Source organism: Aspergillus ochraceoroseus (genome assembly GCF_002846915.1).
Source record: "Aspergillus ochraceoroseus IBT 24754 chromosome Unknown P175scaffold_1, whole genome shotgun sequence".
Taxonomy (NCBI): domain Eukaryota; kingdom Fungi; phylum Ascomycota; class Eurotiomycetes; order Eurotiales; family Aspergillaceae; genus Aspergillus; species Aspergillus ochraceoroseus.
Genome location: NW_024468476.1, coordinates 4,250,431 through 4,263,946, shown reverse-complemented (window position 1 = coordinate 4,263,946; position 13,516 = coordinate 4,250,431). Strand labels below are relative to the sequence as shown.

The following is a 13,516-nucleotide window of genomic DNA, read 5'->3' as shown; positions in this document are numbered from 1 at the left end:
AATTCTAAAAAAATAATATAATACTGCCACAATAAATACATCGACGACTCAGGGGTTCTGCTTATCGATAAGCTCATCCAGCGCTAGTCTGATTCGGGCGTGTCCCGCACCCTCGCTTTCTGCCTCAGGTTGCTTTGTCCTGGCCTGGGATTTGAGACCGACATCAGACCAGTTTTCATCTCCCATCTTTCTCCTTTCTCTATAATCCTTATATATTGACACCTGCTGTTTCATAAATGAGTGCCAATGCGCTTGGTCAAGAATAAGATCGAGCATAATGGCTCAGGCAGTGTCACTCTGATTCCCGAGGAGCCCGAAGACATGGTAACCCCGCCAAATTTCCGCCGAGAGTCAAGAACTAACTAACTTGCTAATGAATTGTCGGATAGTGGCACGCCTACAATCTCATATGTCCCGGTGACCTTCTATACGCCAGCGCCATCCGCCGTGTTACCACCACAGGTGCTACTGGCGCCACGAGCTCCTCTCGAGTCCGGTTGACCCTTGAAATCCGCGTCAAAAACTTAGACTTTGATCCCCAGAACTCGCAATTACACGTTAGTGGGCAGATCGTGAATGAAACACAGCACACCAAGATTGGACAACACCATACCCTTGACCTAGAGCTTAATCGACAATTCACACTCGAGAAGGGCTCCGGAGCAGATGATGAAGGTACCGGGTGGGATAGTGTTGCGGTGGAGGCACTAAAAGACGCTGTGGATGAAGGAGGGAATCGCAGGGCGGAAGCCGTGGCAGTTATAATGCAGGAGGGTATAGCACATATCTGTTTCATTGGACAATTCCGCACAATTCTCAAGCAAAAAGTCGAGATGTCCGTTCCTAGGAAACGGCAAGGTGGAGGAGGAGATCACGACAAGGTAAGTCATTCATCCCCCGTCGCCCAGACTCTTTTGCTCGAGTAGAATATTGATCAACCCTAGGGTATGTCGAAATTCTACCAAGTCACGCTGGACACACTCCTCCGCCATATGGAGTTCAACACCAGCTTAACGTCAATGACCAACGACGCCGTCCGGCCTGTTCTCCTGGCCTCTCCGGGGTTCGTGGCTGCCGGGTTTCAAAAATACATCCAGTCTGTCGCGACAACCAGCACGCCAGGGCTGAAACGCCTTCTCCCTAGTCTTGTTGTCGTCCACTCCGCTTCAGGATACCTCCACTCACTCACCGAGGTCCTACAATCGCCCACAGTCAAGGCGATGCTCTCCGACACCAAGCACGCCCGTGAGACCAAGCTCATGGACGAGTTTGAGGAGCAGCTGCGTAAGGAAACCAACAGAGCCACCTATGGTCCCCGAGAGGTCGAGTCCGCGGTGGATCAAGGCGCAGTAGGCAGGGGCGGAGGCGTGTTGATCATTTCAAACCGGCTGTTCCGGTCTCAGGACGTGACGGAGCGCAAGCGTTGGGTATCCCTCGTGGACCGAGTGCGCGACGTCGAAGGAGGTGAAGTGCGGGTGCTCAGCTCTGAGCATGAAAGTGGGAGACGATTAGATGGGTTGGGGGGGATTGCGGCGCTGCTAACATTTCCTATTACGGAAGAGGACGATATGGATTCAGATAGTGGCCAATAATCGAGTCTGTTCTGGAGGAGATTCCAACAATTATCTCATTTGTGCATCCTAGAAACAGGACCTTTAGCGTATTGTCAACAAGTATTGAACCCTCTGGAGTGCATGTCATACCTCAGCTAAGTATTACCTCAGTATACCCTTCGATGCATGTGACGTAGCGAATAGAATTATTATGATTGAAACTTGCAATATATCATATAGATGGAATGTATAGTTAGGGTTGTTAGGCGCTATACGGAGTATGTAGTCCCGATGCGATACGATGGCTGGCCAGGCCTTTGGAGCCCACGTCAGGAATCCAAATTCGAGCAGAGCAGAGCAGAGCAGAGAGGGACTGCACTGAGTTGATTAGTGTCCATGGAATGAAGATAAGCAATGTTATATACGGAGACATACTTTGTTTCGTTAGTTTTATTTATTTATTTTTTTTTTTCAGCTAGGATACATACTCTGTACTCCGTAAATGTGAGTTGGAATCGAATCCTCGCATTGTACTTCAGAGCGCCGAAAAAGTCTCCGAGTTGAATCCTTCCTAACTCCACTATCTAGGACATAAGGATTGCATGCATGCTGTTCAGTCAGACAACGAGAATTGGGTCTGCCGCCATGCCAAGGCGAAAGGAGAGCAAAACCGCGCTACTCTGACGACTGCGGGTGAGATTGAGCTTGGTGGCTTCGAGGGCTGGCGGCTTGCGGTTTGGTTGGCCAGGTTAATTTGTCATTCTGGAGATGGGCTTTCTGGTGGATTTGGAGTCAAGCACTAAGAAAAGGTGTGGAGCTTCCTATAGATAGCTATTAGCTACTACTCTAGTAGAACCCAAGTGGTTCCCGGCTTATTCTTTGGTGGATTTCGATTTGGTACTCTGTACAGAGGAATAATAGGTCTTTTTGGAGATGAGAATGGTTCAATGAAGGGTATATATATGTACGGATATGTGAAGGTGGTAAAAAGAAAGATAGTCCCAATAAATGTAAAGCAGAGAGTCCTAACCGCGCATGCAAAATGAGGAAGTAAAAAAGAATCCACCAAAATTGTGAGTTAGTCGTAGACTTGGAGAGAAAGAAAAGGAAGAAGTTAGGGAAATAGAAAGATACGGAAATGTAAAGGTAGTCTATAAAAAGACAAAAGAAGACAACAAGGCTATCATGTTGTAGTGCTAGCTTTCTCTCGGGGTGCTTTCAAAAGTGTCCGTCCTTGGGTTGGTTGAGGCTCAATTAATCGAGATTTTATCGATCGTTCTCGGTCGCGTTGTGAATCGATATATCGCAGTTGCTCTTCGCATTGCTCCGGCGTGTAGGAGCCAGAGGCTCCGAATTCTTTCATCTGGTAACTTGTGAGTCAAAAAATCCTATCCGCGTGCGCAAGCTACTCACCTTCTGGGCTATCAGACTGTATTTTTCTTGCTCCCAGTAATGTCTAGCCCGCATGAGAACGCGAATCTGGAACACTTGATTGTCAGCATCTCTGGTCACAGGGCAGCTGTTCTCGAGGTCGTCACGGTACACATACTCACATCGTTCTCGTCCCACCGCGCTAGCCGCTCTTTGCGCCTGCGCAGCTGTCGCATCTGTAGACGAGCCTCTGTGGCGTCTTTGTTGAACTTCTCACGGAACATCTCTCGGATGACTTTCCATGCCAAGTTTTGCTCTCGAAGTCTTTCTACAAAGGCATCTTCTTCTTCGGCTTGCGGGTCCCTCCGGCCGCGCCCGGGAGCCCGGGGTCGCTGGTGGGGATGGGGGTCAGGATGGCCCTGCAGTCGTTCTTGTTCTAGTCGCTGGAGGCCGTCAGGGTGGGGGAGGATTGAAACTGGAGGATCTCGCAATACGAGCTGCTTGGATCCTCGCCGCTGCCGTTTCCTTGATGGCGGAGGGGACAGAGTATCTTCTCTCAACCCGTATCCGCTAGGTCCGCTCTCTAGGCCGACGTCCAGATTTCGCGAGAAGTAGGTTGGATACGGTGTCGAAATTCCAAGTCCATGGGGAGGGACAGGCTCGCGGATAGAGTAATGATACTCTTGTGAGTGGTGACTGAGCACAGGACTGGGTCGGGTATGCGCATATGGGTTTTCCGCCAGACTGGATGGGGTTAAGATCGCAGCAGCTTGGTATATTGGTGTTGTTTGGTATGGATGCGTCACCGGCCCATAAGGGGACTGTAAGTCCTCCCGGAATTATATTAGCGGCGTAGATCAAGCTTTTCTTTCAGGCGGTTCGGTTCTCAAAAACGTACACTTTGAGCCTCCATCCATTGAGATGGCATATGCGAAAAGTATTCTTCCAAGCCCTCGCCGGGGTTGGAACCACTCTGGCTGAAAGACATTGGTCTGGAGTATTCACACGAAGTTTGGATCGAAACACTTGGTGAAACAAGCAGCAGGGGACGGCCAATGTAGGGTCGGCGGTAAAGAGTAAAGAATCAACGAATAGATGAGAGGAAAGTATAGTATAAGTTCCCTTTAAACCCTTGATCCCAAGAACTTCTGTTTTTATTCTGTTTTGCAAAGGGAGAAGAGTTTTATTTAAATGTTAATAGAACACCGCGTCACGAAATGCAGTAAAGTTAGTGATGGAATGACTCTCTCGCAGAAGAGCCCTGTGGGTTCATATACTACCTAGGTAGAGTAGAGAGTATCAGGAGAACTCGGAATGCCTTGTAAGGCAGGGACAGAGAGTCAAGGAGCTTTTCTTACAACAGGCTCAGAGAGCACGAAAATATGTGATAGACTGGCGCTGACCATCACCGTGCCACACAAAAGCGCTCTTAACCAGAGGTGTAGAATTGAAGATGAGTCTGCATTTAAGCGCCCAGCTTATCCCAGGGGACGGGGTCCGTTTTCTAAAGGGAGGAAAGAGGGTCATCGTGCATCGTTGTTCTCCATCTCATGGGGAGGGAAGTAAAATCTAGCCCCCAACTCTTTGGGGGCTCAGATTTTGCCTTTTTTTTTTTTTTTTTTTTTTTTCCCAGGCCCACTACGGCTGCTCATGGTCAAGGCAGCACTGATCGTAGTTCCGGAGCTCTGGATCTCCAGGGGGTGGGAACTGTAAGAGAGAATCTCCAGAACGAAACAGATTCGCCTGGGTGTTTAGCGGCCCGCACGATCCTAAAATCAAAGATGGTCGTTTGATTAGCGCTTAGTTAACAAAAGAGGGCAGCTAGACAGTCTTACCCAAAGGCCCTCGGATCATGATGACTACCTCTGCGCCGGAAAGCCCTCTAAAAAAAAAATATTTCGTAGGGGGCTGCTATAAAGGTGGGAAAAAATATAAGCGGGGTGGATAACCATGAGGTTGACATTTGACAAGCTGCCCCCAAAAACCGCAGTCCTCAGTCGGGGGTTTTTGTTTCATCTATTAAGAGTTGCTGTGGTGCACTGTGCATGCAGACTATACCTCCTTAGACTAGCAATTCATGGAAGCTTCTGGAGATAATGCAGTACATAGGTGCCTCTGAGATTATTGCGGCTGCCAAGTGAGACCTGTGAATTCCTACTTGGAGTTGGTTTTGCTATCCACACACACTACCTAGGTAATCTCGAAGGGTATTATTGATATTCCCTTGTCCTTTTCTTAGCGGCTGGATAATTGTACAAAATTCGCGACTTGGATGGGTTCTCTGGGCTATATCATCATGGGTGTCGGCTTGTCCGATCGCTTGGAGAAGAACCCCTAATCTGCACTGCTATCTGGTGTTGAATGCCAGAGAGTTGATTGTGTAACTTGAGATATATGTTTGATATCTGATGCCTCTGCACTGCATTATATTAGTATTAAGCGCACTGGGCTGTTGTGTCTCTGGCTGGCGAGGACATGGGATGGATTGGACGGATGGACGGATGGACGGATGGACGGATAGTATGAATCTCATATCTTGATCCTGTACGGTTCTCAGAGAAAGGAAAGCAATACCAGTTAATTGCTCTGCATTACTGGAAGGTTGGGCTTAACTTTTATATAATGTAAAAACAAGAACAGAGTTGAAATAAGCTACGGAAAGTGGAAATTGGAAGCAGACATCAGCTTATGTTGTGTTGTTATTATAAGGACTATGTAGTTGGTAAAGCGTGTTTTGATTACATTTTGCTGCCCCGGGTTCGAAACTGGCCTTCAACAACCATTCTGGAATTTTATTATTTTATTTTTATAGATCTTGTTCCCTATCTTTACAGAGAAATACGATTAATTCTGATTCTTTCCTCACACTGACTAGCCCCACTATAACTATGAATATGGACCTATACCCAATTGACCATGGATATTGACGCTAAAGATCCGAACCTTTCTGTAAGCACGCTGACACTGAAATGACGGCTCGGCTCGCTGATAGAATCAGACCGGTTTTCACCCCAGCGGCGGCCATGTTCGGCGTCATTCTACGGAGTAGCTGTACTCTAAGTCTCTAAATCCCGTGTGGATCACGATGACCCCCTCCTAGGATGAACGTGGATTAGCGTTGAAGGGGGACGCAGGATCAAACCATACATAAAAGAATTAGACGCCCGGGGCTGGCCACAAGAGCGAGTGAGCGACATAGCGACATACCTAGCCGGTGGGCGGAGGTCCCATCGCTAAGTCGTGGACCCAGCGAGAAGCAAGAAAAGAGAGAGTCAAGACAGACGAGGGACCACTCTTGGTCCGGCTTCCCCACCCGAACTACTCCGTAGGTACTACTAGTAGTTACTAGTTACTAGGAATTTCATGCAGTCATTCTTGCGACGACTGGGGAAAACCCAGCAAGTAGGAACTTACTCGGAGATGGGTTATCGGTATCCTAGGACCTAAGGTTCCTTCTGGATGTCTCCAACAAAAGCCACGTGTCTCCGGAATCAATGGTCAGTTACGCGCCAGATAAGACCAAAGATGGAGTATGGAGTACCGACCTAAAGTCCAAGCAGCTGGTCTCCAATCGACGCAAGTTGAGCTGGGAAGGCATTCTCGGCGCTTAGCACGGAGCAGAAAAGAAAAGTGATCATGGGTGCTTTGCTTTGTCTGGTCTTTTGATAGGATAATTAATACCTCCGTAATATCTTCCCTCCTGTGGGCGAATGATATTCCACCAGGATTTCCACACTATTGGCCAATATTAATCGGTATTAATAGTAACCGTCATCACTATGGGGAGGGGGATCCGAAGCTAGGAGAGAAACGGCGTATAAGCTACATACCTAGACACTACTATACAGAGTATACTAAAAAAAAAAAAAAAATCTTCTCAGGCCTAACCAAGCCTTCTTGATTTCCGCCGTCCCGAACAAGTCTAAAAAAAAATGAACAAGGCGGTTTTCCAACAGGCTGTGTTAATCATACCATAAATGGCCCCCCTTGTCTCCTCTTTTCTTTCTCCGTTACATCCCATCATAGCTTCATTATCTTGTTCCTCTTGCCTCTATCTCCTGCAAAATGACCGTGGCTATGCCTTGGCACACCAATGGCCCAGAGCAGATTTGAAACTACCGGTTTCCTCTCCTCCATTGCTTCATGATTATCACTCAAATCGCTTTCAATTTCAATGGCTTATCTGATGTTAATAGCTTACCCAGTTTCGGATCATCTCACTTTGAATCATTAGCCGCTTAGTCGCAACATGCATTCAGTTTCATCCCACCAGGTCCGTCATCAAAGGGCCGAGTTAGGGACCCCCGAAAGTACTGCACAGGTCTTTCTCCGTTGTAACCTTGGTCACTAACTCACAACCCATCGCCTTCGAATTACATAAACCGATTACTAGAAATATACCCCCTCACATGATGCCTGGGTGGGCAGGAAATTGAGCACAGATTATAGATCTGCCGTGGCATTGCTTGTCATGGGAGTTTCGGTAACCGCATCAGATGGGATCAATCACGGCTGCATGGCAGAGCCGGCAATATTCGCGACCTAGGCGGTCATCTGTATGGCGACATGTTCTTTTTAATGCCGGTCATCTTCCGAAAACCCGACTGTGTCGTCGTCTGTTGTCTGATTTCCGGAACTATGTTGGTTCTCTAATGTGTCGTCGGCCGAAACAGAGATCCCTCTCGCACCCCAGCGGTTATTCCTCGGTTGGTGCTCACTACCCCCGTGCTCCTCGCCTTGATCTGCCTCGTGAAGTCTTTGCTCTTCATCGTCTTCGCTCTGCCGCCGCCGGACATTGAATACCTTGTTCACGAGCCAGCTATTACGGAAATCCTCAGAATCCACCACTCCTCCATTACGGAGTTTCACGCGCTGGCGTGAGTAGTAAACCCATGCGAAATCAATGTAAAACGCTGTTTGGATGACACCGAACACGATAGATATCCAATCCACATAGTGCTCGGGACGAACGGCCCGGACGATCCAATTTATAATGTAAAGTCCTCGATAAGATCCCAACATTAGAAGATAGTACGAATCGATAACCGTAGGAACGGTAGTTTGCCGCAGGAGCAACAACTGCGGTAGAACACAGACAGATTCGAGGATAATCGAAAACGACCACATAGTCTATAAACAGGGCAGTCATGTCGTCAATAAGCTGTTTACAACAAGTCGTGGTCCAGAGAGCGTCACTTACATCTTCAAACCAGCGATGATCATATCCTTCACCGAGTACTGGGATCACGATGGGAGCCAGGACTAATGAAACAGCAACGGAGCCCAGTGCCATTTTCCAGGCCCTCTCCCTTTCACGGGTTCGAGGGAAAACTTTCATCATCAGGAATATGATATAAAATGAGGAAAAAATATAAAAGAATTTGAAAATCAAGAGATACGGGTCTTTCCACCCGCCGGGTCGAAGTAAGTTAAGATAGCGCGTGACAAACACTAAAGCATATAGCATCTGGGTAAGAAGCGAAACTCCTATAAAGCAGTCAAGTCGATTAGCAGGTATATAATCCGGCAGAACGGGTATGGGAGATCAAGACCTTCAGCGCTCCGATTTCGATGAATGGACCATATCAGAACACACTTGGAGCCGAAATGGGCGAGGTCCGCAATAATGCGAGGGATGGTGAAACCTGAGGAACTCATAGTGTATAGCAGTATCTAGATATATTATGCTCGAAAAATTAAAAATGGCCGAAAGAGCCAGATTTAGGCCGTCACCATCAAACGGTCAGGCGGAGCTGCTGGACTACCCAGGTGACCAACAACTTCCTCAATGATATATCTCAAGCTCCACGATAAGTATGGTGAGGGGTTCGATAAGAAAGATAATTCCCGAATCAAGGTGCCAGTAGAAGAAGATAACAGCTATGTTTTCAGAATCCAAGGAAACAACCGAGATGTTTGAGGTGAGGTTGGCAAGAAACGTAGTTTAAATAGGCGGTGGTCCGATAAACGCGGAAGGAAGCTTGGACTCGGTAGGTAGCAAGGAGGACAAAGAATGGTCGTTCGGGGCTGTTGGTGGCGGTAAGATGTAACAGGAATTGAAGAATGAAGTTGACGAGGAGGGAAAATCTCGTATCTAGGTTGCTCCGTTAAAACACCTCCCAAAGGTGCCTGCTAATCCTAGAGAGGCTGGAGGTGACGATACTCGAGACCTGTCCAGGATGCGAAGCTCCGGCGGTGCAGGGGCCGCGTGTCGGTCACGTGGATATTGACGTCAAAGGCGGTCTGGTCTGTATTGTTTTCATGATGGATCAAAATCAACACAAGATCAAATAATTCATTTTCAAAGTCCGGAACGGATGGTCTGGGATCCTGAACCCATGGAATCAAACTCACCTACTGGGGGGAAAATGAATTCTGGCGTTCTATCTACAAACCTCAACATCCACTGGGGATTACCCGGGTTGTCGCAAGAGCTTTAAACCATTCCCTACGGACAGAGGATGCGTTGTCAACTCAGCTCATAAAAGCATCTGGTCAGAATAATGTGACCTACGTTTGCATGTTGACTCTTCATGGTTGAGTGGGTGCGGTAGGCGGCATGCGGAACGAGCGAGAAGTAATGAAATATCAACAACATTTTATTCTTCGATTGACAGGACAGGCCTCAGCGCAAGATGGGAGGAAATCGTCTAGGTCCGTAAACTTCAAGAGGATATACAGGATCTTTAAGAGAATCAGGCTAATACGCAAGTTATACAATAGGGTCAAAGAGAGGAAGACAGAGCAAAACGAGCTTGAGAATGAACATACATGGACTGGATTTGATATATACTCCGAGCTCCATACCCACCAAATAACTTGTTGGACTATATGGACCAAGTATACCCGACCAACCTGGATCCTAACCATATCAAATCCAATCTTAAAGAAAGGTGGGGAGATCATACATTTCAGATTTATTTTATTGACTCCACGGCCGGAAATAGTTACGTAGGTATCGAGTAAACAATTACCCCGCTCCCATTGACCCCGTCCTAAACATCTGCCCATAGATCGATTTATTTTATTTTCCTTCTTCTTCCTCTTCTTCTTTTCTTCTTTTCTTCTTCTCCTTCTTCTGTTTGAACGCCAAGGTCAACCAAAGACTCCAGATGGCACTGCTCATGTCAGGTTGTAAACCTTTACACGGTCACCAGGTTCTGCTTCCCTCTCGCCATCAGCTTCCAAGTTGCTTGCTACGCCATACTAAGGATTAAATAGTTCGGATTCTATTACTTCTGTTGATCTCTAAGCTAGCTATTTTAACTCAGGATTGGTACAGTAAGAGGGCCTGATAAAGGTGAAAGGCATGGGTTGCAAGATGGATATATCCCTTCCAACGTCTAGATCTCGAGAATCCATCCGCCGATGAAAACATGGGCAGAAGGAGAAACATCTAGATCCAATCAAGGGAGTTATCGTCCTGCCCTTTCCTTTTCCTTTGTTTCCAGCTTGTTAGTGTGCAGAAACAAGACAAGATGCTGCTGAGGAGATGAGGAAAAAGCAAGCGTCATTCGGAGTCGACGGGATTGGGTGATTGTGTGTTTTTCTACCTACCTTAGCCTTGAACTGTCAGTACTTTAGCAGAAGATTAACTAACTACTGTTCTTTCTGTTTGTTTCTTTTTTTCTTTCCTCGTCTCCTCTAGTAAAACCAGGGGACTTCCCATCCGGACACTCTATATACTACATCCACTCTCCATACATCATCGATCCTTTATAATATCATTTCCCTATGATAAATGTGTAAAAGTATCGATTCCTGAACTCGTGCATCTTTTTTTATTTATTGTCTTCTTATTTATTTTATCCCCCCCCCCCCCTTTTATTTCTCTCTTTAATCTTCGAATAAAAAAAGAAAACAAGAATACAACAACACGACTTCCCCTCACCTCACACAAAATAGTCAGTTTCTCACTCTCATCATGAACTTCAATCAGTAAGCCTTTCTTCACACTCTGTCTGTCTTGACCAGAACGTCTTATCATGGTTTCTCCAGTACTCCTCCGTACTATTCTCAGCCTCTGTATCCTAAGACGCTAGAAAGGTCTTCTTGTGACTGTGCCTAAACCTGTTTATACTTATTCTGCTACCTCCCCCCTTTCCCCTCCCTCTTATTCATACTACTCTCCTCCCCTCCTCTTCGCCCTTTTCTACTTCTTCCTCTTTCCCCTCCCGCTCCCCTAGAAAGAAATCCCCCTCTTCTTCCGTCAAATCTCTGCCTCAAGTCTATCACCTCCATCTATTTACATACCTCCCTGTAACACTTTCATCCCAACTACCCTTTTACTCTAGTCCTTTTCATCCCCCTCCTGCAGTCACTACTTGCACGCTGTGGGATGCGCCCGTGTCATTGCCACTTTTTGGTGTAACCAGAAGTGTGCCTCCCGAGATTTAACAGGCCAATCTACGCAGACCGTTCTTGAGTGGCAGATTTGCTAATCTCCTAAGCATGTGTATCTACAGATGAGTTGACGCAGCGTGATTGGGAAAATTGCGCATCGTCCACTATGTCGTAAGTTCCTCCTTGTTCTCCCCTAGTCCATAGAAATCCCCAGCGCTCCACATCTCTCGATGGGGGCAGATACTCAGAACATTTATATGTATATATAATATATATATAATATATATATATATATACACTCTGATTCACAATTACCCTCTCTATATTTCCACTAGCATGTGCTCTCTGGGTATTGTCTTGCAAAGTAACTTGCCTTCACTTGTTCCTTGTACGGTTACTATTTCAAAAGTGACTGAATCTTGTGTTTTCTTTCCCCTCTATATCGCCGATCCAACTTCACTCTCACCCTAGCAATCTCTATTCGTCCTGTTTCGGCCATCTCACTGATTCTATTTTTCTTCTCTTCGCTTCCTCCCATCGTCAGGTCCCCTCCAACTTCCAAACGAATCAAGACCTCTATCCCTACCAACGCACAATCTCATCTTCTACCTCAACAAGTCCACCACCCTTTCCAAAGAGTGCCACCATTCGAGGGCATTCCTATGCCCCCAACTCAGATCCCCCCAGCGAATCCGCGTAAACGCCGCTCTTCTCCTTCACAGGGCTCCACAATAACAATGGCAGCACCCTTGACAGCTAACCCTGGAGATCCTGCACATGATCACGGAGCTGCGGCCCCTGAGACCACCCCCAGAAAGAAAGGACGAACCAATACTCCCTGGACTGCAGAGGAGGAGCAGAGATTGAAGACGATGCGTGATGCTGGCCGCAGCTGGAGTGAAATTGCCAAGGTTTGTGAGGTCCTAGCCTCTTCCAGTCTCCTTCCTCTCAATTTACTAATGGTGTTACAGACATTCCCTACTCGAACTGAGGGCAGTGTTAAGAAGCATTGGTATAAGGTAGGATCTACCCCAGAATTGTTGTGAAGTGAGCAGTTTACTGATATCGAGGCTTAGGATATGCACTATGCTGAGTTCGCAGAGGATGAGGTGAGCTTATATCCTCAACCCTAAATTCCCCTCGTAGAGGGTACCTAATTTTTACCTAGTCCATTGCCCTCCGGGAGGCAATTAAGGAATATGAGGCGAACAAATGGAAGGTCATTGGACAGAAAGTGGGAAAGCCAGCCAAGGTACTTGATCAAACGCGGACTTCGGGAACTACTTCTAACCTGCAGCTGCAAGGCGTGCGAGCAATATGCGAAAGAACATTTTAAGGATCTCTAGATATTCGACGACATTGATGATGTAACGACCAGTGCACGTTTTATGCATCTTCCCGGGCCTGTAGTGTCCGTTCTCGTAACCCATTTTTCCAGCACAGTTTACGAAGTCTTAGGCGAAAGGTTACCGGAGTTCGTTTTGTTTCTTCTTTTTCTTTTACGGGCTGTCTTCTTGTATCTCTTTCTATCTGCCGATTGCATTTTTTTTCCCCTGTCATTCCTCTTCTTCGCCTTCTATATCTTGCAATCATAGGTTGCGGCTTGGGTATAGTAATAGGATTAATGACAAGACCCATTGGTAATAGGCCACTGCTAAGACTATTTTACCCCTAGTAGATACCTTTGTTCCAAAACAACAAGAAAATAACCAGGGAGCTCAGTTATTCCCTCCATGTAATGCATGATGATGGGCATCACTAATTGGGGCGGAACGAGAGTTCAACCGTCGAGCGGCAAGCTAAAAACCATCACAACCCCTCCAAATTTTCTATCATTCCCCACCATGCAGTGTAGGGACCTTGTAATTCCAAGGTCAACCCAACGCCAGCGTTCTGTTCTCAGGTGAAATCACAAAACCCAATCCCCCCCAATGCTGGCTCTTGTTGAGAAACATTGCTAACTTTGGCACCGCATTGACATTCACAGGTCGCAGTTCTTATCTTCTAGTGTACTGCACCTCCCCCACCGACTCTATATACAAGGGATGGCTGTCATGACAACGAGTAGCGTGGAGTTGTCTATCGATCAAGGTATCTAGGTAACCTGTCTGCATGGAGACCGGTGTTCGACAACGGGGTGTCACAGCCTGGCCGTCGTTGTCGTTCTGAGATTATACGGTTGAACTTGATCTGGATAATTCCAGCGAAAGAACTCATGCGCGCTTTTCTACTCTTTCCCCCATAAAACT

The 13,516-nt window shown here is 46.9% G+C and overlaps 4 protein-coding genes across 4 annotated transcripts; 2 read left to right on the top strand and 2 right to left on the bottom strand.

Annotated features, from left to right (window-relative positions):
* Nucleotides 1-246: 246 nt before the first annotated feature.
* On the top strand, nucleotides 247-1,628 carry P175DRAFT_0471975 (putative translation factor pelota; the record flags this gene model as incomplete). The annotated part of the gene is made up of 3 exons (XM_040895112.1): nucleotides 247-324; nucleotides 390-881; nucleotides 945-1,628. 3 exons carry the CDS (start codon nucleotides 247-249, stop codon nucleotides 1,590-1,592), a joined length of 1,218 nt encoding a protein of 405 aa, XP_040756491.1. The 3' UTR covers nucleotides 1,593-1,628.
* A 789-nt stretch (nucleotides 1,629-2,417) lies between these two features.
* On the bottom strand, nucleotides 2,418-4,193 carry P175DRAFT_062663 (uncharacterized protein). The gene is made up of 4 exons (XM_040901060.1): nucleotides 3,823-4,193; nucleotides 3,107-3,745; nucleotides 2,967-3,032; nucleotides 2,418-2,916 (listed from the first exon to the last, which is right to left on the bottom strand). Exons 1-4 carry the CDS (start codon nucleotides 3,910-3,912, stop codon nucleotides 2,737-2,739), a joined length of 975 nt encoding a protein of 324 aa, XP_040756490.1. The 5' UTR covers nucleotides 3,913-4,193; the 3' UTR covers nucleotides 2,418-2,736.
* A 3,306-nt stretch (nucleotides 4,194-7,499) lies between these two features.
* Nucleotides 7,500-8,582, bottom strand: P175DRAFT_0426454 (ER lumen protein-retaining receptor; the record flags this gene model as incomplete). Its single annotated transcript, XM_040893169.1, has 3 exons — nucleotides 7,500-8,054; nucleotides 8,125-8,411; nucleotides 8,477-8,582. 3 exons carry the CDS (start codon nucleotides 8,580-8,582, stop codon nucleotides 7,500-7,502), a joined length of 948 nt encoding a protein of 315 aa, XP_040756489.1.
* Nucleotides 8,583-11,393: 2,811 nt separating this feature from the next.
* P175DRAFT_0471967 (SANT/Myb-like DNA-binding domain-containing protein) lies at nucleotides 11,394-12,914 on the top strand. The gene is made up of 6 exons (XM_040895111.1): nucleotides 11,394-11,438; nucleotides 11,812-12,178; nucleotides 12,239-12,286; nucleotides 12,344-12,376; nucleotides 12,436-12,519; nucleotides 12,572-12,914. Exons 1-6 carry the CDS (start codon nucleotides 11,434-11,436, stop codon nucleotides 12,611-12,613), a joined length of 579 nt encoding a protein of 192 aa, XP_040756488.1. The 5' UTR covers nucleotides 11,394-11,433; the 3' UTR covers nucleotides 12,614-12,914.
* Nucleotides 12,915-13,516: the final 602 nt, after the last annotated feature.

Bases quoted from the DNA above. Each gene is read 5' to 3' on its own strand.
- P175DRAFT_062663 (XM_040901060.1), bottom strand. From the start codon at position 3,912: ATGTCTTTCAGCCAGAGTGGTTCCAACCCCGGCGAGGGCTTGGAAGAA. The intron at 3,746-3,822 runs GTACGTTTTTGA...GAGGACTTACAG, and splicing joins AATGGATGGAGGCTCAAAGT to TCCCCTTATGGGCCGGTGAC. The intron at 2,917-2,966 runs GTGAGTAGCTTG...ACAAGTTACCAG, and splicing joins ACAGTCTGATAGCCCAGAAG to ATGAAAGAATTCGGAGCCTC.
- P175DRAFT_0471967 (XM_040895111.1), top strand. The intron at 12,377-12,435 runs GTGAGCTTATAT...ATTTTTACCTAG, and splicing joins CTGAGTTCGCAGAGGATGAG to TCCATTGCCCTCCGGGAGGC. The intron at 12,520-12,571 runs GTACTTGATCAA...TGCAGCTGCAAG, and splicing joins AAGTGGGAAAGCCAGCCAAG to GCGTGCGAGCAATATGCGAA.